General features: G+C 45.7%; 4 protein-coding genes across 4 annotated transcripts; all 4 read left to right on the top strand.

Moving 5' to 3' along the window:
* Positions 1-131: 131 nt before the first annotated feature.
* Positions 132-5,008, top strand: F4817DRAFT_319375 (uncharacterized protein; the record flags this gene model as incomplete). The annotated part of the gene is made up of 4 exons (XM_049301057.1): positions 132-193; positions 258-410; positions 589-3,901; positions 3,965-5,008. The coding sequence occupies 4 exons, from the start codon at positions 132-134 to the stop codon at positions 5,006-5,008; spliced, it is 4,572 nt and encodes a 1,523-aa protein (XP_049155577.1).
* A 763-nt stretch (positions 5,009-5,771) lies between these two features.
* Positions 5,772-7,682, top strand: F4817DRAFT_348478 (WD40 repeat-like protein). Its single transcript, XM_049304694.1, has one exon. The coding sequence runs from the start codon at positions 5,987-5,989 to the stop codon at positions 7,454-7,456; it is 1,470 nt and encodes a 489-aa protein (XP_049155576.1). The 5' UTR covers positions 5,772-5,986; the 3' UTR covers positions 7,457-7,682.
* A 1,533-nt stretch (positions 7,683-9,215) lies between these two features.
* Positions 9,216-10,985, top strand: F4817DRAFT_235204 (uncharacterized protein). Its single transcript, XM_049298960.1, has 2 exons — positions 9,216-10,504; positions 10,560-10,985. The coding sequence occupies exons 1-2, from the start codon at positions 9,650-9,652 to the stop codon at positions 10,779-10,781; spliced, it is 1,077 nt and encodes a 358-aa protein (XP_049155575.1). The 5' UTR covers positions 9,216-9,649; the 3' UTR covers positions 10,782-10,985.
* Positions 10,986-15,597: 4,612 nt separating this feature from the next.
* Positions 15,598-19,434, top strand: F4817DRAFT_361181 (uncharacterized protein; the record flags this gene model as incomplete). Its single annotated transcript, XM_049306367.1, has 4 exons — positions 15,598-17,262; positions 18,817-18,922; positions 19,039-19,141; positions 19,356-19,434. 4 exons carry the CDS (start codon positions 15,598-15,600, stop codon positions 19,432-19,434), a joined length of 1,953 nt encoding a protein of 650 aa, XP_049155574.1.
* Between the last annotated feature and the right edge of the window lie 79 nt (positions 19,435-19,513).

The following is a 19,513-nucleotide window of genomic DNA, read 5'->3' as shown; positions in this document are numbered from 1 at the left end:
AGAATTCAATTAGTACAACGCAACGCCATCATCTCCATCACTTAATAACATCGGATTCATCTCCAGTGGTACCATTAAGCCTGGAGAGTCATCCGTTTTCATGTAAAACGGATGTCGCGGTGGTCGATGCTATGACTGAGGTCGTGCCCGCCGACCGCACGAAGCTTCTGCAATCAAAGCGGGCAGAATGCAGGTCAGTGATATATTCGGATGAATAGAGCTAATTGATCCGATACTCATGATATATATTTTTATAGTGCTATCATTCGTTCGAGGAAGAGGAAGCTCTGCGTTCTGTATGCGGTCGCCACGACTACGGATGGCCTCCCACAGCGAAGCTTCGCCGATCCAGACGCGCCACCAACCAACGCTGCCGAGTTACATTTTCTTGAAGGTTGTGATATCTTACAGTATGTCTAAACTTCGCGTCTTTTTATATTTTATATATCTCCGATCGCGTTTGGTGTGTTGGGAATTAAAAAAAAAAAAACTAAAAAAAAAAAAAAAGACTGGCGGATTCGATGGTCTTGAAAACATTCGTCGTTTACGGTATTGATCATGCTGCTAATTGCTAATATTCTAAATTAGAGGGAGAAAATTAAACGAGTTAAATATTCCTACGCGACTACGAGTTCGATCCGAATACCCTCCACTAGCCCGACCCGGCGAGAATATTATCACAAGCGAAAATGCTCATCAGAGTAGGAAGAAAGATGTCGGCGCTATCGTGCGACCCGTAATGGTACCGCCTCCAGTGCAATCGCGACCAGGAATTAGTGATGGCCAAACGAATGTTCCCTCCACTCTACCAATACCAACATCTAGTCCCGTATTGAAACAGCATCAGCCAGTTTGGCCAATCCAATCTTCCGGACGACCTACGAGACCAGATCCTCCCGCTCCGTTATCAAATGATCTATCTAAACCTAGGTTTCCGTCTAGTGAACATGTAGAGCATCCACCTACGAACGATAGGCCTGATGGAACCCCCAAGATTCCAACAGGTCACGCCGCGGCCTCTGTCAATCTTCCTCAACCACAAGTAGTTCAAGCTCTTATGAATGACCAGCGACAGCGACAGCAGCAACAGCAACAGCAACAGCAACACCAGCACCAGCACCAACAACTACCGCTACAACACCCACAGCAGCAATACCAGCACCAACAACAACTCCAGCCGAAGCCGCAGCAGACAGCGCAACATGCGGACACGCATTTAGGAGGTACCCACAATGGCGAGCCGATGGATATTGACCCTGCCCCAGCTACGAAGCTTGAAGAGAAGGTGGCTGAGGTTCACTCGATTTCTCAGGTCGACGGCACTAACGGAGTTGATGGCGCATCTTCAAGTTCAACAACACCAGTCCTTTCCAGTACAACGAACAATGTAAATCCAGCTCGTGAAAGTGTGCCACTTGCAGACGGTACAGAGGCCAAGCTGGCGGGAATGAAAGATGTGGCGTCGATAAGACAAAATTCATTGAGCTTAACGCCGTCTGAGCCAACCGTGGCTGGAACATCCGAAAGCATTCCGAATCGAGTCAAAGACCAACCGCCCGCGCTGCTAGCACCCACCATTACAACAACGGAGATACCAATTAATGCTAACCCGAAAGTTAATTCGGTACAGCCGCTAAACAATCCATTATTTACTACGCAGCCTGAAAAGCCTGTGGCCACAAGCTTCGAGCAGACTACGAGTAGTTTCCATACAATCCCACAATTGCCCGTACAGCAGCCTCCTAACAATGATTCCCGTGATTTTCCGATTACGGATACGAGGAACGAGAAACCGCCGACTGATACAAGTACAACCGCCGCCGGGTTTACTAACGGTATTGTTCAGGGTGGAAGCAAGAACGAAGTCATGGAGAAAGAAATTTCGGTGGCCCCTGTTGACTCAACTCCGATTACACCGCAACTTGACTCCGAAGGAACGCGACGTTCCCCCCAACCAGCGCAATCTCATCAGCCGATTCGAGAGCGAAGTAGCAGCCCTACGGGGGTTGCTCGACAGAAACCGGTTGCTGAGATCCTTAGTGAGCCGCCGAGGAGGTCGAGAGAATCCCTATCGGATCATACAGCATTGGTGACACCCACATCTCAGTCGTCTAGACAGCATCCGCAAAGCCTTCTTGGAAGGTCTAAGCTTGTAGAGAAAAGTAAACGGTCGACAGTAGTGTTCGGTAAACAAACTAAACCTACCGGAGATTCGGATAAATCACTGGTTCAGAATCAGCAGAAGGTTGGGCAGATAGCTAGTGATGACTACTTTACTCCCCTTTTTGTCCAGGCGTTTGCCTCAAACTCCAAATGGATGAGACCTCTGGACCAGATTTTACACCAGGCCCATAAGACATTGTCAACGCCCGATTCTTACACCCAAATACTTGACAATCAAGCTTGCAAGGTCCTTAAGAGGGTTTATCACTTGCAACATCATAACAAGTGGTCTTTACGCCAACCAAAGCGTTGCCCTGAGCCCACGCGCCAACCATGCCACTGGGATGTTTTACTTAAAGAGATGAAATGGATGAGAACTGATTTCCGTGAAGAGCGAAAATGGAAGATGGCAGCCGCCCGGAACCTTGCTTATGCCTGTGCCGAATGGGTGTCAGCTTCTATAGAAGATCGCAAGACCCTGCAGGTAGATGCTATCATACCTCCTAAGGCGCCAGCCGATACTAGGGAGGTCATTATGGGTGATGTGCATAACCCTCAGAGTTCGGATAGTCAACCGACGCCAGACCTTATTCCATCCGCGGACATGGACTCCCCAATGGAGCCAGACGACGAGCCTCACGAGGGTATTCTCGACACAGTAGCTCCATCGGCTATATTCGCCCTAGAGAACGACGATATAGTATTTGCGTTACATCAGTCTCCTACCGCGGACCGGCTACTTGAAGAGCTGCCTATTTACGGATCGCCGCTGAAAGTCCCCAAGTCCGACCTCACCGCGCCAGAATACGACCCTGATGCTTCGTGGAGACGCCCTGCATTACCACTAAGCAAGTTCGTGGAAGGCCGAATGGAACTCGCGCCAAACGAGCCGCCAAAGAAGCGAAGCCGATACAATTATGTGCAGGAGGACGACGAGGATGATGGAGTCGTTTTCGGTCAGTTGAACAATAGCCAACCTCGACTAGAGCCAGAAAGCCCCGACGTGGCGCTGTTTCGACCCGAAAATAAAAGTTTCAGGGATAGACTGCACGCTGGACATCAATTCCGTCCGCCCAATGAGCATTCTATGCCTTTCCAGTCATTTTATGAGTGCCGTAGCCCTTCCCAATGGATACAGTCCGAGGATGATGAACTGAAGAGCCTCGTTCGTGAGTATTCTTATAATTGGTCTCTAATATCTAGCATACTCTCCTCCAAGTCCTTATTCAGCTCTGGGGCTGAGAGGCGGACACCATGGGAATGTTTTGAACGCTGGGTTATGCTCGAGGGACTTCCTCATGATATGCAGAAAACACAGTATTTCAAGCTATGGCAGGGCAGAATTGAATCGTCACAGCAAGTTATTCGACAGCATCAGAACGCGATGCAACAACAAGCACAGCAGCAACAGCAAGCTAACTCTAATGGTCCTGTTACACCGATCCCTAAGCGGCGGTACAACGTTCCATTAAAGGTAGAGAGGCGGCGTAACCAGAAACACCTGACGATGATAGACGCGATGAGAAAGCTTGCAAAGAAACGTGAGACAGCCATACAAAAACAGCAGCATGCCGCTTCTCTTGCAGCTACGAGAAAGCCAAATGAAACACCCCAGCAAAGGGCCCCGACCAAGACCCCGAGAGAATACAGTATCATGCGATTCGAAAGAGATCAAGCAATGGCCGAGAGGTTAGCAGAGAGGATGGCACAACAGCAGCGTCATGAGGCCCAGCGCAGAGTATGAACCTCCCCTTTCTCATCCTAGGAATATTGACCGAATGAAACTAATATGCGCACGTAGGCTGCCCTTCAAAGAGCACAGCAAGGACAGGTTGCACAGATGGCAGCCGCCCAGAATGTGAATCAGCTCCCGCAGAATAATACTCAGATGGCAGCCTCTCATCCCCATGCGGCTATGGCTCGTGTCGGTGCTCCTAGTCAAATCCCGATGAACAGCCAAGGTCGTCCGCGAATGCCCATGCATGCCACTCCGAATGGTACAGGAACCTCTAATCACATGAGCGGCGGTCTCGTTCCTCCTATGCAGATGAATGGCACCTCTCAAGTACAGATGCCTACAGTAAACGGCCAGTCGCGGATGGCGATGCCCACTGCACAGCCAGACATTCAGCTCTTGATGCAAGCGCAGCAGATCTCCGAGCAACAGCGCCGTTCGGTGCAGATGCGGCAGCAGCAGCAGCAACAACAACATCAGCAACAATCTCAGACTCCACAAGGAAGCATGCCTTTGCAAAGTTCACCCCCCGCCATGCGAGCTGCCGCGATGAGTGGATTGAACCAGAAAAGTTACCTTACTAATGCTCAGGCCCAAGCAATGATGGCCCAGTTCAACGCCGGAAATAGTTCAGGAATGTCGACTCCTCCCGCATCAGGCCTTCCCATGACGTCCCAAGCAGGGTCGCCGCGACCAAATACGACAATACCTCAGCCGACGCACCAGACATACGTCTCACAGCTTCAGCATATTGAGAGTCAAATTAGACAGCAACACCCCAACACGCCACAAGACATGGTCCGTGAAATGGCAAGGCAGCTGCTAAATACCCGCCACAATAACCACAACCTTGCACAGTCTGCGATGAACGCTGCTGCGGGAGGTACAGGACATGCTGCTGCTGCTAATGGGCCACACCAATATGCGCAGCTGCTTAGAGCTCAGCAACAGCAACAAGCTGCTGCCGCCGCCGCAGCGCAGGCCCAACAAGCGCAGGCGCAAGCTCAAGCTCAAGCTCAAGCTCAAGCTCAAGCTCAACACGGAGCACAGCAACAGCATCAGCGAAACTCGAGCGGAAGTGCGACACCAACACCGTCAGTACCGAAGTAGGTTAACGGTACACCGTGTCATTTGTCCAACGCAATGCCTGTTGATCTGTTCGAGAGTCCAGAGGCATGATGTTGATAAACAACGTTCGCCTCGTTTTCTCTGAGAGGTACAAGATGGCGATACTGTCTTGAGATCTTCGGCTTTTGCAGTTTTAGACTCGTCATACCTGTCTCGACAGATTTTAACCTTGAAAGATTTCGAGATTACCTAGGTAGTGATCAAATCCTCCCCAGAAGAGGCTCCGGGCCTACCAATTTACGACTGGTGGCAGATTTCAATAGGATTGCATCCTACTGTCGCATCACTACGAGATATCAGAACCTTACTATGCCCGTTTCTTGAGAGGTCGTCGTGCCGATATTTACATAAGCCCACGTCTTATCCCGAGTCCTAAGATTAGGGTCCGAGAGTATACTTAGTCTATTCCTATGACTTTTGAGTCGACAGGAATTCGAAGTCGACGCTATACCAAGAGGTTCTAGGCTTATGGCCCCGTTGTGTACGCATCGTCGTCCGGAGAGTACAGCACCAAATAGCCATGCGGTAAAACTGGCCAGATTTTGGAGCTTGGCCGCCCTCGATTATTATCTGTGCCTAGGTCCTGTAAATAACTGCTGTCTTGGCCAGTCGAGGCATCTTAAGCAGATAGCATTCACGTATGAAAAAAAGAATTACAATTAAAGACAAACTATACAGTAATATAATGACATGTGCATACATGTCATCTAAGTGATGTACCTTTCGTAATAATTTGTTATAAATCCCTTTATTTTATCTTGATGTTGAAATACCTAGGTACATAGGGAGGTATGTATGTACCCGATATGACAGTATGAGCAGCATCGATTCAGCTATCCCACTTTATCTATCATTCTCCACTTTATTTTTTCCCTTATCCTGCATCGATTCTCTTCAAAGTCCAAATTTTCTTGCGAAACTCAAACCGTCGAAGCCAGCTCAAATCGAAAACGCAGCAGAATGGGCAAACGAAAGCGGACAGATGCTCCTGCCAACGGTGCCAAAACCCAGGAATTGACTATTCTAAAGAAACCCAAAACCACCGAGTCGTTACCAGCAGAGAGAAAGGGCTCTTCCCCATTAACGATCCAGGTCGTTACGGGTTCTTATGATCGAATTCTTCACGGATTGACAGCTACTATCTCGGGCGACGACCAAGTCGAGTTTGCTGATACCTTTCTCTTCAATGCGCACAGCTCCGCAATACGATGTATAGCACTCTCGCCCCCCTCGGCACCCGAACCGGGCAAGCTGCAGAAGGTCATGCTGGCCTCGGGTAGCAGCGACGAGCGTATCAACGTCTATAATATCTCGGCGCACCCGCCTAGTCGCAAAGACCAGGACGTCCTATCCTCCGTCATGCCTCGAAAGACATTAGAGAACCCCAAGAATCGGGAGCTAGGAACACTATTACACCATTCATCTACGATCACCAAATTATCTTTTCCTACAAAATCCAAGCTCATTTCCGCCTCCGAAGACTCTACCATAGCTGTCACAAGGACGAGGGATTGGTCTCTACTGTCAACTATCAAAGTCCCCGTACCGAAGCCTCTGGGTCGGCCGAGCGGCGATACGGCAGCGCTAGGTGCGACGCCGGCCGGTGTTAACGATTTCGCTGTACACCCGAGCATGAAACTCATGATCAGCGTGAGCAGGGGCGAGAGATCTATGCGATTATGGAATTTAATGACGGCCAAGAAGGCCGGCGTACTTAATTTTAACCGAGATATACTGCAAGAAGTAGGGGAAGGGAAGCATTCGCTAGGGGAGGGCAGGAAGGTAGTTTGGGGTAGCACCGAGGACGGCGACGAATTCTGTGTAGGGTTCGACAGGGACGCACTAGTGCTAGGCATGGACAGCACACCAAAATGCAGGGTTATGCCGGACCCGAGGAGGAAGATACACGAGCTCTGCTACGTCACGATAGACGGCGCGAGCGATTCGTCGCTGCTTGCTGTGTCGACCGAGGACGGGAAAATCATGTTCTTCTCTACAAAGAGCCAGGATCTCACACCGGGTAAATCGTCTACAGATGGAAAGGAGAAGACGGCGTTGCCAGTAGCCAAGTTGATTGCGGAGCTTGGTGGGAAGGAAGCAGGGGTTTCGGGACGTATTAAAGACTTCAGCATAGTAAAAGCCCCAGGGAAAGACGGAGCAGGCAGTTTGTTCATAGCTGCGGGTAGTAGCGACGGGAAGCTTCGCGTCTTCAAGCTCGCCGTCGCGGAGCTTAAGGAGGCTAAGGCGACGAAGACGGTGGGCAAACTGCTCGGCACCTATGAGACCCAGAACAGGATAACGTGCGTGGAGGCATTTGCGATGATACCCCGGCCGGAGGGCGTGGAGGATAGCGAGGATGAGATGGAGGATACGTCGGAGGAAGATGAGAATGAAGATGAGAAAGACGATGAAGATGATGATGAGGATTAAGATAGAAGTAATGAATTGAAGCTTGTGAATAATGACCACCGCCTCGCATCGCATCAAATATAATAAATAACCTACCCCGGCGGAAAAACTCGAATCATCAAGACAAATTATAGTTATGTTGCAATATCCATTCCCATCTCTGAATCTATGGTTAAGTCGGACGATATGCGCAAGTCATCCGGAATGAATGCATGGTTCGATTATAGGGGTAAGCCTTTGTCTTCACATGTTCAAACATACGTTTTCTTTCATCTGTTTTCACGAGCCCATCAACAGCACGTGCTGTGTTACCAAAAACCAAGTACCGTGTAAGCTCTACAGTATAGGACATTTCCGGGTTGATGCTGGCTGAAACCTCGATCCTTTGCTGCGACGCGAGGTGGGTTGTATTGCATAAAACGGCTGGCCGATGTGACCACTGCAGCGGTCGGGGTTCATTCATTCATCCAAGGCAAATAACTTGCTTCGATGCCGTGGTACAATACGATTCTTTTCGACCGCGCGCGCTGCCGTGTTACCTGACTGCCCACTCGCATGAGGTGCGGTTTTTGTGGCATCTTGTGGGATTTGCAGATGAAAGATGCACGATGGTGTCACAAAATGCTGGGTGCGTGCATGTTGCGGGGTAGCGACGGATCTGCGAGCCATTGTAGTCACGATGGACGGAGCATGTGATTCCAGGTCGAACCAGGGGTTTTAATATTTAAATATTGTACCTAGGTACTTCTTAGCCCCTATGTACATGTTTGCTGGTAATGAATGTCCCCTAGCTAACACCTACCTCATAAGATGGAAATCTGGAAATCTGGAAATCACTAGCCGGCAAAGTCAAACAGCTACTTCCATCAAGGAGCAGAAAAGGACCCCGAGAGAATAAGTAGTAAGAACGCCATCCTTCCTTTAAAAAGACTAGTGAATAGTACGGAATGTAACTAAAAGTTAGAACCTGCATCACTAGAGGCTCCTCAACGCAGCCCCAACTACTTCAATAGGTCGGAAGCTTTTAAGTGCTGATAGAGGAGGTCAGCACCAAACCTGTGTTAAGGCAGGGGTTGTATTATTAGACAAACCAGCCTCTAGGTTAGGCTCTTGCACATCATGAGGGGACAGCTGGCCGATTTGTCGAATAGCTAATAAGATGAACCGGATTACCTAGCATCGCATCGATGTTTATATACGTGCAAACGAACTTCTAGGCACCGGTATTAATTTCAAACTAGAAACTTGGACCAATAGTGCAATCAAATATTTCAATCTTTTACCCCTAAGTATGCAAAATTACATTTCGTGTAAAGACGTTGGAGTTTTCTACCAGGTAGCATGAAAGAGGTAAGACATGTAAAACATCGGGTGCATATGTAAGTGCATAATACCTAGGTATTATTGGAAGGCAGTTTTATAAGCGCCGGGTCCCATTTGCATGTGTCGCTTCTCCATCTTACCTCTTACCTCATGCCTACATGTATGTACTTGCCTCAATAGCACCTACTTGATGTTTTTTTTTATAGGCCTGCTAGCATATATATAAGCTGGTAAGGAAGGTACGGCCGGTAGGGTTTATACGGCTTTTTTTTGTGCGCGTGGGTAATAAGGTACATCCGCGAATGGAACAATACCTAAACAATACCACATGCTCCAATCGCTTCTCGTCCTCTCAATATCAAAAAGCTTCCTCTCTCCACCAACCAAACGCATAATATCGTCACCATTGCTACTCGTCTTACCTACCTAGGTATATATAATCCTATATAATTTGGCTACTTCCACATTTCATCTATCACCAGATTATTTGTTGCAGTGTTGGAGTGTTGGAGTATTGGAGTATTTTCCGACGTAGCACCTACGCCAAGCTGCAGAACATAACCAACGCATCGGTTCACCACCAGATCTGAACCGTTCAAGAGTTTCGTGAAACTCTGAATCCTTTTTATTTCCACCCCTCCCTTTCGGCAGGGTTCCAATACTCCTCGATTGTGCAGCCAGTCGATTCGTATTATAGGAACCTTAAATATTGGCCACGCGGCAGAGTCAGGTGGCATTTTGACTTTGCTTCTTCCATTGGCGCTGCCGACTTAATATAACGCCCAATTCTCACTTTACTCGCATATCTACATTCCATTGTTTCTAAATATTTAGTCGACCTTGGATACTAGATAATAAAGTGCTTGGTTTCGTTACTACCTAACTGCTACCATGTCTAACTCTCAAGGAGACAACGGTCCACCGTTATTACGGCCCATTCCTCGCCGACCTTTCAACCTAATTCCTAGAGAACCGACACCCCCGAACGACGACTCACCCGCCCCTATACCCTCCGCCGACTCGGGGCACGTTCCATTATTAAACCTTGAGTCGCTCAATTCTCGACTACTCAGCATGAGGAACACAGGCTTCACTCCCGAATCTACCACAATTAGCCGTACGGATTCAGCACTCAACTTAACGGGTTCGACGTTAGCGGGCATATACTCGCCTTCCATATGGGGGAAAGATAAATTCTACATGGGAACTGATGAGCCGGGTACGCCTTGGGGAACAGGCGCCGAAACGCCCGCGAAAAACCTAAGCACGGACGAGCCGAACTACGAAATACAGAAGGAGAGGGCGCAACCGGCGCGGAGGCGGTCCTCTTTACGCCCAGTAGTACGCCCGCAGCCGCTATCTACCTTACAACGTGTGTTCTATCACGGCTCGCGCAGCCTGCTCCTGACCGGTCTAGGCGTACTCTATGGGATACTGGCCGTTCAGTTGCGAGATAGGCAAATAGCTGCAGGTGCGCTTGACGTGCATAACCTGCTCCGGAGTAGTGATGGCAGTTACGATTGGAGGTATATGGCATTCTCAGGCGTGTGTGGAATCGTAATGGGTAGTTTACTACCCTGGTTTGATGGCGTCTGGGAACGAGTTTTCGGAAGTGACGATGTCGTGGTTGAATCCCCAGTAGAGCAAAGTGTAGGAGATGAAGCGATTAAAGAGCCTGCCTCTTTCACGGACTGGGCGCTTGCGATTAGAGGCATTGGTGCCTTTGTCGGCATCGCCTTTGCCATTGTATATTCTCCCTCTTTCGCTGTGCGGGCCATTCTCGCTAACAACATGTATAGAGAAAACTTCCATGGAGCTCGACCCTTCAAGTTTCGCTCGCGTTTGCACTCGTGAACCCGGTACTCTGGTATATACTGGACCGATCCATGTCCGGTCTAGTGCTGTCGATCTCCGTAGGACTAGCCGGGTCTGCGATGTTACTGGGACTGAGGCCAGAGGTAGTACCGTCGCCGGCAGCTCCGTCGACGCCTGCTTACGAGGCGTACGGCCCGGAGTACGGTAATGCGACGAACGGTAGTGCTAGCGAGCTTGATCAGCAGCAACAACTGGCGACAGTCGGCGGGGTGAGTCAAGAGACGATTGCTATGGGTATTTGGTTGTGGAGCGTCCTATTCTGCTGCTGCATATGTTTCGGCAATATTGGACGTTGGCTCGCGATCAGACGTGGCGCTACGACGAAAGGACGATGGGCTCAGCGGCAATGATGGCTACCGAAAAGATGGGAGCTATAGTTGAGGGATATTAATCATACTACCTTATCTAGCAAGCGGTAATAAGGTACAGCTACAAAAAGAAAGAACAGAGAAGAGGAAATCGCTTCTCAACAAATAGAAAAATATCAGCGGTGAAAGGGACTATTATTATCACGCCCCATAAAAGCGACTTAGTTGACGTTGCGTTTTTTGTTGGATGGTTGGTCGGAGCATTCTCTCTACTACTGCTTGGTATGGATTATTAAGGCGCAACTCGGAAGTTTTTACGGGCTTGCATCGGGATTGGGGAATTGGGAGCAAACGGAACCAGATGAGCAAGTACAATATGCATATCGTTGTTCGGGCTATTAGACTATTCAAGCATTGTTCTAGTATATAGCTTAGTATGTTCGAATAGAAAATTTGGTTGGATTTGAAAAGAATATAGGATTTGAATGTATACGTGCTGAGATGTGAGGATGAGAAGATGTGAGGATGATATTAATAAGTGGTAGTTGACATCACACTTATATTTTAACATTTATCTTACATCTTTATTAACAAAGGCCTAGAATATTGTTACACGACAGCGATTTTAATACTTCGAGCAAATAATTACCAATTATATCTATACATATAGCTTTCGTGATTATACGACGGCTAGATAGAGGTAAATATCGCAGGTATCTCGATTCGCTAAATGTATGTATATACTTCTTTCCGACTACGAAGAGTATTCTGAATTAAGTGAGCGATGAGATAACTCACGCTCTGAAAATAATTGATACATGCTCTCGTAATTAAATGGCTTATTTAGCCGTAAGAGGCTTGAGATGGATTAGCAGGCGCTTGTGAGACTCAAACACAACGAATCGGATGCATGCATCCTGGACTTTTTTTGGAGTTTGGAGTTCGTTCGCCGTACGGCAGAATACTTACTTCCATGATAGCTGGCAAAGAGAAGGGAGGGGTTGCTCAGGTCCCCACTGAGGGGACTGGAGGAACGAGCAATCTATGGATTTGGTTGGAATCGTGGAAGATCCCTCGTATGATAGCGTCATACATTTGGCTTCCAAGCATCCATCTATGTACGAGACGGCTGCTTGTTCGTTTAGTTACATACTGAAGAGAGGGTAGCTACCTACCTACCTAGGCATGCACCTTGAGTGGTTAGTATACCTAGTAGCAGACTAGATCGAGGCTGAATAGAGCTGCTGGGCCGCTGGGGTTGGGCTGGGCTGGGTTAGGGGAGGATAGAATGAATGAAAGATAGTGGTAGTTCGGATGTATGCGTCTCGCCAATAGTTGAATGTCTGCTAATACCTAAGGTAGATTTAGCTGTTTATTTGCACTCTTAATTGAGAGCTATGTAACTAGTTATATCACGAGTAATCCAGCGAGAGGTAGCCAAGCCAAGACAAGCCTCTATAAGCTATGGGGTAAATCAAGTTCTACCGTTAGCCAAGACAAAAATGCGGTTGAGCATGTCTCTCTATGTAAATACACGTGCGTACGTCAGTTAGAAAGTCGAGATACACCAGATTACGTACAAGTAATACATATATTATGTAGCGAGGACGATCTCCCAACACGGTGGATCGTGAAGATTATTACCTAATACCGCATTGACATTATGTTTTAAGACAGGCTGAGAAACTACGGGACTCCAGTAGCGTCGATGCCCGGACGAAATTATGTCTTTTCGAGATCGATCAGTACTTTCTATTTAGTTGCCATGAGGAAGCGGCTTCAAGTTTGCTTATTTCGACCATCAGGGTTACTATCGGGGATGCGGGTATAAATTTTAAGTAGTGTCGAAATATTAATATTGTTATTGTTCTTTGTGCTACACTAGGGGTTTTTTTTTTTTTATGATTCGTCATATGGTTGGCGAGAAACATGGACTGAGGTCGTACGAATTAACGGACCACGTTATTGGATATTAGCAAATCATCTTCGGCATATGTACTTCGTACCTACGTACATGATTAGGTATTTATATTATAGCATACATATTCGTAAATCGGGAGTAGCAACCTACCCGGGTGGGGGGGGTTTTAAGACAAACTGATATTAATTTATTAACATATTTTAAATTATATACCATAATTTATTTAAACAATAAAAACTCACACGTTTTATATCGAACATTATTTAACTTAAAAATTTTAATTATTTTAATAAAAATATTTTTAAAGTTATAAATTTAATTTAAATATAATAATAAAAATAATAGTTTAATAAAATTAAATTAATATTATTTTTTTACCATTATTATGTTTTTAACAATGTTTTAATTATATAATTTTAAGGTTACACGAACAAAGTGTATATTATATATAATCATGTTATGTTTATAATAAATACATTAACGTAAAACATATTTTAATATAATAATAATGATATTATTAATGTATTTAATTAATAATTATTATGTATTAAAAAATATATATATATTAAAAAAAAAAAAAAAAAAGGCCATTTTAAACACCTTTTATTTCAAAAGCTTTAAGATTGTTTTTTTTTTTTTTTTATTAAATCATAATAAAATTCGAATAATTATAAGTTATTACAAGTCATACAAGTTTACGGGTTATTTAAATCGATTACGAGGCATTACATTACATTACATTACGTACGCGTGTGGGAAAGTGACTTATTACCTTATATAAGGTATGTTAAACCACTTGTTCTTTTTAGGTCAACCAAGGTGTTTTAAGCTTTTAAAGGTTATTATATTAACTATATTAAATTAAAATCAACGTGGTAAAGCATGTTTAATAGCCGTACTAACAAGCCTTATTATACTGATTATATTAAATTAAAATTAACGTAATAAAGTAAGTGTAATAGCCGTATTAACAAGCTTTATTATACTGGCAAAAGTCACTTGCTATTAACGGTAACAACATTTTATCTTTAACAGTCTTTCTTATCTCTAACAGTTTTTTTTATCTTTACAAACATTATCTCTTTATAAAAGTTTTTTTCCTATTTTAATTTTAAGGCTACAATAACACCTACTAAAACAATATAAAGTCAACGATATTAAGGCTATTTTGATCATAGTATTATTCTTATAAAAGGGGCCCGTGCTGGAATGTATGGTCAGTGCGTGCGTGTATTCTCACGGAAAGGATCGGAAGCAACGTTAGCATTTTTTCATACAATTATAGTACAGCTCTGTTAACAGGCTTTCCCCGAATTGACATTATAGTACATTTCAACATTTTAAAGTCATACTGTCCTAGGACCCCCCCCACCCGGATAGGAAATTTGGGTCAACCATCACCCCGACCGTATCGTATAAGTCACGGAATAGGATAATTTTTTAAAAAAAGGTTTCCCCAATACTACCGCTTGATAAAATACCAAACTGCCGGTACATTTATACCCCGGATGCTTTAGTTTTCTGTCACCCGACTCCCCGCATAATATTATTTCGTGCCTTCGTTTGACATAAGGTCATTATAATATATATAAGTGTCAGATATAATATTTCTACAACGTAACTTTAGCATGTTATTTGCATAGAAAAACACATAGATATTATTTACTCGCACGAAAACAGCTCTATCATCGGAACTGTTGATATCATCTATTGCTATATCGAATATTGAAGTATCGGAGAACTTGTCTAAACCCTGGCGACTCAAGGGTCCTGCAGGTAGATCCACAGCAAACATCCCGCTTTGCCTATTATGGCTTAGATACCGTCTTTAGCACCACGACTAATCGTTAGTGGAATGCTGATGGAATGCTGGAAAGCTGTTGGTCCCTTCCCCTTCTGCTTCTCTAGTGTCACTTTACTATTGGCTCTACTGGGCTTTGCTTGTCTCATCGAGATCACCAGTCCACGTTAACCGTCCCACGAACCAATCACATATTTCAATTCTGTCTTTGACGACGGCTGGAAGTACCCCTACGACGTCAGTACTTTTTTTTTTTCCTTTCCTCCCCAGCGCTTTTCCCGACTTCACTCTTCTAATCTGCTCTAATCTGCTTCTGGATCTTGGAGAAAATGTATGATGACTTCTATATCCTCTTAACGTACAGCATGCTACAGTCCTGCTATATACCACCTCTCCCTTGACGTCGTCTTCCGAATCGCAACGCTTTTAGGCGTTCCCCTCCCGGTTTCTATGCCACCCCCTTTAACTAAATATAACTCCCCGCCCCTATGAGATTTATCTGAGGTCTTAATATCATTTCCATATATGTTGAATATATGGATAATTACTTCCTTCTATATGAATCGATATAAAATATTCGCTCATGATTCAATTACTTATGGAACCCCGTAAATATTCTACTATTACGCGACTCTCTGTTCAACTCCTACAGACCAGCACACGTTAGGTCTTTGTCCTTGCTTAATCTCACTTGACTACTCGTAATTCTTCTGAGTTCGAGTGCCACATATATCTCGTCGTGGTTCTACATATATCCCTCTTCTTTTCTGTACCTTTTGTTATCGGCTATAAGTAACCTATCCAAGCAACGAGGCTCGACAACTGCAAAAACATATTTGTATAAATTATTACGACGGGACACTATCTTAGATGATCCTCCTAGCGACAACTTATTTATTCACTCCCGGCGTCCAAGTTAGATAACAATACTTTCATGTCCTCGATACAGCCTGACTCGAATACGTCGAGCTTGCCTTCGTCGAATTATTCCGAGAGTCTGACCTCTAAGTCTCATCTCGAGAAAGATGGCTCTCTAACTCCAAACCCTACTAGGACTGAGCAGCCTTCGGCGGCTTCCGAGCTGCTTCTTGACGCTGTCAAGGATGTCAGGCAGATCGTAAGGCTCATTCAGTGTCAAATCTGCTCTAAAATATTGCAGGAGCCGACTACTTTACCCTGCGGACACAGCCTCTGCAAGCGTTGTGTACCTCATACACATGTCCGAACTAATATCTCGTGGCCGGCGACGGCCAACCGGCTTCATGGGTTTGAATGTCCTTTTGACGATTGCGGAAAGGAACACGCGCTCGGAGACTGCTCTATTGACGTAACCTTGAATAAAGCGCTAGCCACCTTCAAAGGGATTGTCGAGTCAGATCGAAATATGATGGATAGCTCTCGTGCTTCTACAAGTATCACGGTGCAGGATCACTGGGATATTGCGGGGATTCCCTCGCTTGCGCATAAAACGAATGAACCTTTCGTGATAGAAGGAGCTCGCTTTGTTGCGACATATACACTAGTAGAACTGGGCAAGCTGGATTATGGGAGCGAGGTATCTTACTCCCCTGTAGGTGCCGGGAGCGATGAGATGGAACAGATTGATATGGCCATGTTGGCGCGGTTGAAGGAGTCTGCTAGATCAGAAATGGATTGTCAAGTCTGTTACGCCTTGTTCTTGGACCCCTTAACGACCACTTGCGGCCACACTTTCTGTCGGAGTTGCCTCCATCGCATTTTGGACCACTCAGATCTTTGCGCTATATGCAGGCGTCCCTTGTCGATACAGGCTCAGGTCAACCGGCAGTCCTACCCTTCTAACGATCGACTCTGTAAGATACTTAACGGGTTCTGGGCCGATCTTGTAGCGCTTCGTGCGCAGGCGTATACACTCGAACAGCAAGCAAATCAGGGTGGGTTCGACATCCCGCTCTTCGTCTGTACGCTTTCGTTCCCGCGTATGCCTACATTTCTTCATGTTTTCGAACCGCGCTACCGCTTGATGATCCGGCGGGCGATGGAAGGCGACCGAACATTCGGTATGGTACTTCATAACTCGTCTCATATGCCTGGTGAGCCTGAATTTTTGGAAATCGGAACGCTACTTCGCATAGTCAATATCGAATCTTTCGCAGATGGGCGGAGCCTCTTGGAGACAGTTGGTGTTTCCCGCTTCCGAGTGACCCGGCACGGGTGGTTAGACGGGTACATGGTCGGCAATATTGAGAAGATCGATGACATTAGCGTAGCGGAAGAAGAAGCAATAGAGGCGGAGGAAACGATGCGGTCTCATGGCGTAAGGGAGTTGGCAACCGCACCACCTAGTCCAGGGCAAACGCCTCCAGAAGCCGTACCCGTTCGCTCTCTACCGATATCCGTATCGCTAGATGATATAGAGACGATGTCGACTAGAGAGCTGGTCGAGGTGGGCGTGGACTTTGCCAGAAGAGTGAGAGCGCAGAGCGTGGCGTGGTTAAATTCGCGAGTTCTAGCCATCTACGGCGAATGTCCTACAGACCCGACTCTCTTCCCCTGGTGGCTCGCTAGCATTCTGCCGGTTAAGGACGAGGAAAAGTACAAGCTCCTAGGCACTTCAAGCGTGCGGGAGCGGTGTAAGATATGCTGTCGGTGGGTTATAGAATGGGAGGCGAACAGATGGTTAGTAACACAATCTCTTCTTTCACATATGGGCAGAGCCAAGGGGTAGTAGGTTATACCCGATACCTCGGTGAGAGGATGAGACAACTACCTAGTCCTCAATAAAGCTAAGCTCGCTACAGATTAGGTCTTGATTACTGACGCATTGATGGATGCTTCCAGGACCATTTCCGATTGCCTCGTCTCGTGACAGGCTTTTTATATTTACATGTTATCGTTGCGACGTTGACTTGCGACTTATTCGAGCTGGGCTACGAACAAGCAAGCACCCGGTCTTGATCATAGAGAGATGCAGGAGTTATCGTTGGAAGATTTGGCTTTGAAGGAGTATTCATTCATGCTTATCATATTAGTGATACCATCATAGCGCTAGCATTGCCGTGTGAGTATCTAGATCTGAGGAGTTGTTATCTATTGTTGTTTATTGCGCTACTGAACAAGGGTCGTGTATCAGATGACCTGATCTGACCTTATCTGATCAAATGACCTTATCTAGTCATGTGACCTTATCTGATCAGGTGACCAAGATCCTAGTATAAGTACCCCTCATGGTCGCACACACCCATTTTACATAGCTTCAACCACATCGAATACAAGTCATTCCTTTCATCTATTATAGCATCACCTAGACCATGGCATTAGATTCAATATAAGGGTCTAATCCAGGTCCAAGGCTGATAGCCTTGTTCACTACGCATTAAATCACGCATGCATCGTCGTCGTTGAGCATTGTTGAGAAAGGGGGATGGGTGATATTGTATATAGCTCCCGCATTGAGAGGTGAATGAAGACCCCCTTTTTCAAATAAGATTTGGATTACTACCTATTTTATAAGACTTTCATGGACGTGGTAACCTAGATCTTATTAGTCTTCTCCGTGATAGTACTAATGTTAACTGTTAACAGTATACGCTATAGATGTCTTATGTAAGTACGTAGCTCTATGTAATTTGCGGGGATTTTGCTATTACATAGTCGAGCTTCTTCTTCTTCTACGTCATCCGTTAAACTTAATACAATACCTATTAACCTCAACCTCGACCTCGACCAACTCACTTACAACTAACCAATCTTTCGCAAATACACACTCTTATACGAAGTAAATGCTTGCTACTGCATTTCCATCATTCCCGGGTCTACTACGGAATAAGTTGTCGCATCCAACTCTTACTCGACTCGCTGCTTTATCGTCGTCTATCCGTCCAACTACTTCAGGAGCAAGAGCTGGATTGGGGTATTGCTTCCAGTCGGCTATGGAGTATACACACATCGCGACGCCGGAACGGTGCTATGCTGACTTTTGTCTTATTCCTGTGAGTTGGCTTGTCTTTGTATCAGGGTTTTATATACGCTTCCTACACATATCATATATATTCCTGTTATGCGCGTATATATATCGTCTCGATACCTTCTTTATCACTTGATATCCTGTTCCCAGCATTCCCAACGCTTATAACCTCATATAAACTAATATATACGCAACACACGTGTATAGGTCGGCACAGGCAGCGTCTCAGTCGCAGAGGAAGTAGCCGAGGTGCAGAAGCTGCTTAAGGCCAGTGGACTCACTTACACGATGCATTCTGCGGGGACTACTGTTGGTAAGTTAGCTCATCTCCAGCTCTCCAACTACCATACCTTATCACCCTCTTATTCTGGTTTCTTATTTTCCCCGTTATGTTATGTTATATGTCTGATGCTAATCGGTACTACGTAGAGGGATCGTGGGACGAAGTCATGAAAGTCATTGGACAGGCGCATAGTGTAGTCCATTCGAAAGGCGTTGTTCGTGTGCAGTCGTCGATGAGGGTTGGGACTAGGTATGTCTTATGTCTTCTTTTCCCTGGTTTACTACCTAATATATCATTTGGCCCCATCTGTCTATTGTTCATCTACTTATACTCGTGTACAAATTCACGTTTACCTGTACTCCCCTCTAACTATACAATATCATCATCTTTCTATGACGGTGGTCTCATATATGGAGCGTAATGTCGACTGAGTTAGCTAATATTAAACTTTTACTCTTACTAGGACGGATAAGAAGCAGACGGCGGTAGACAAGGTCAAGCGTGTTGAGGATCTTTTGGCAAAGCAAGCTACCAGCTCTTAAGCACTGTTCGGTTTAAGGTAGGGGGATCTATATCCTAAAGCTAGGAGGTGAATTTCACTATAGCAGACGTGGTGAATAC

Source organism: Daldinia loculata, assembly GCF_022478755.1.
Source record: "Daldinia loculata strain CBS 113971 unplaced genomic scaffold F4817scaffold_59, whole genome shotgun sequence".
NCBI classification, from domain to species: Eukaryota; Fungi; Ascomycota; class Sordariomycetes; order Xylariales; family Hypoxylaceae; genus Daldinia; species Daldinia loculata.
This window is presented reverse-complemented; position numbering and strand designations above follow the sequence as displayed.

Bases quoted from the DNA above. Each gene is read 5' to 3' on its own strand.
- F4817DRAFT_235204 (XM_049298960.1), top strand. From the start codon at position 9,650: ATGTCTAACTCTCAAGGAGACAACGGTCCACCGTTATTACGGCCCATT. The intron at 10,505-10,559 runs GTATATTCTCCC...ACATGTATAGAG, and splicing joins TCGGCATCGCCTTTGCCATT to AAAACTTCCATGGAGCTCGA.
- F4817DRAFT_348478 (XM_049304694.1), top strand. From the start codon at position 5,987: ATGGGCAAACGAAAGCGGACAGATGCTCCTGCCAACGGTGCCAAAACC.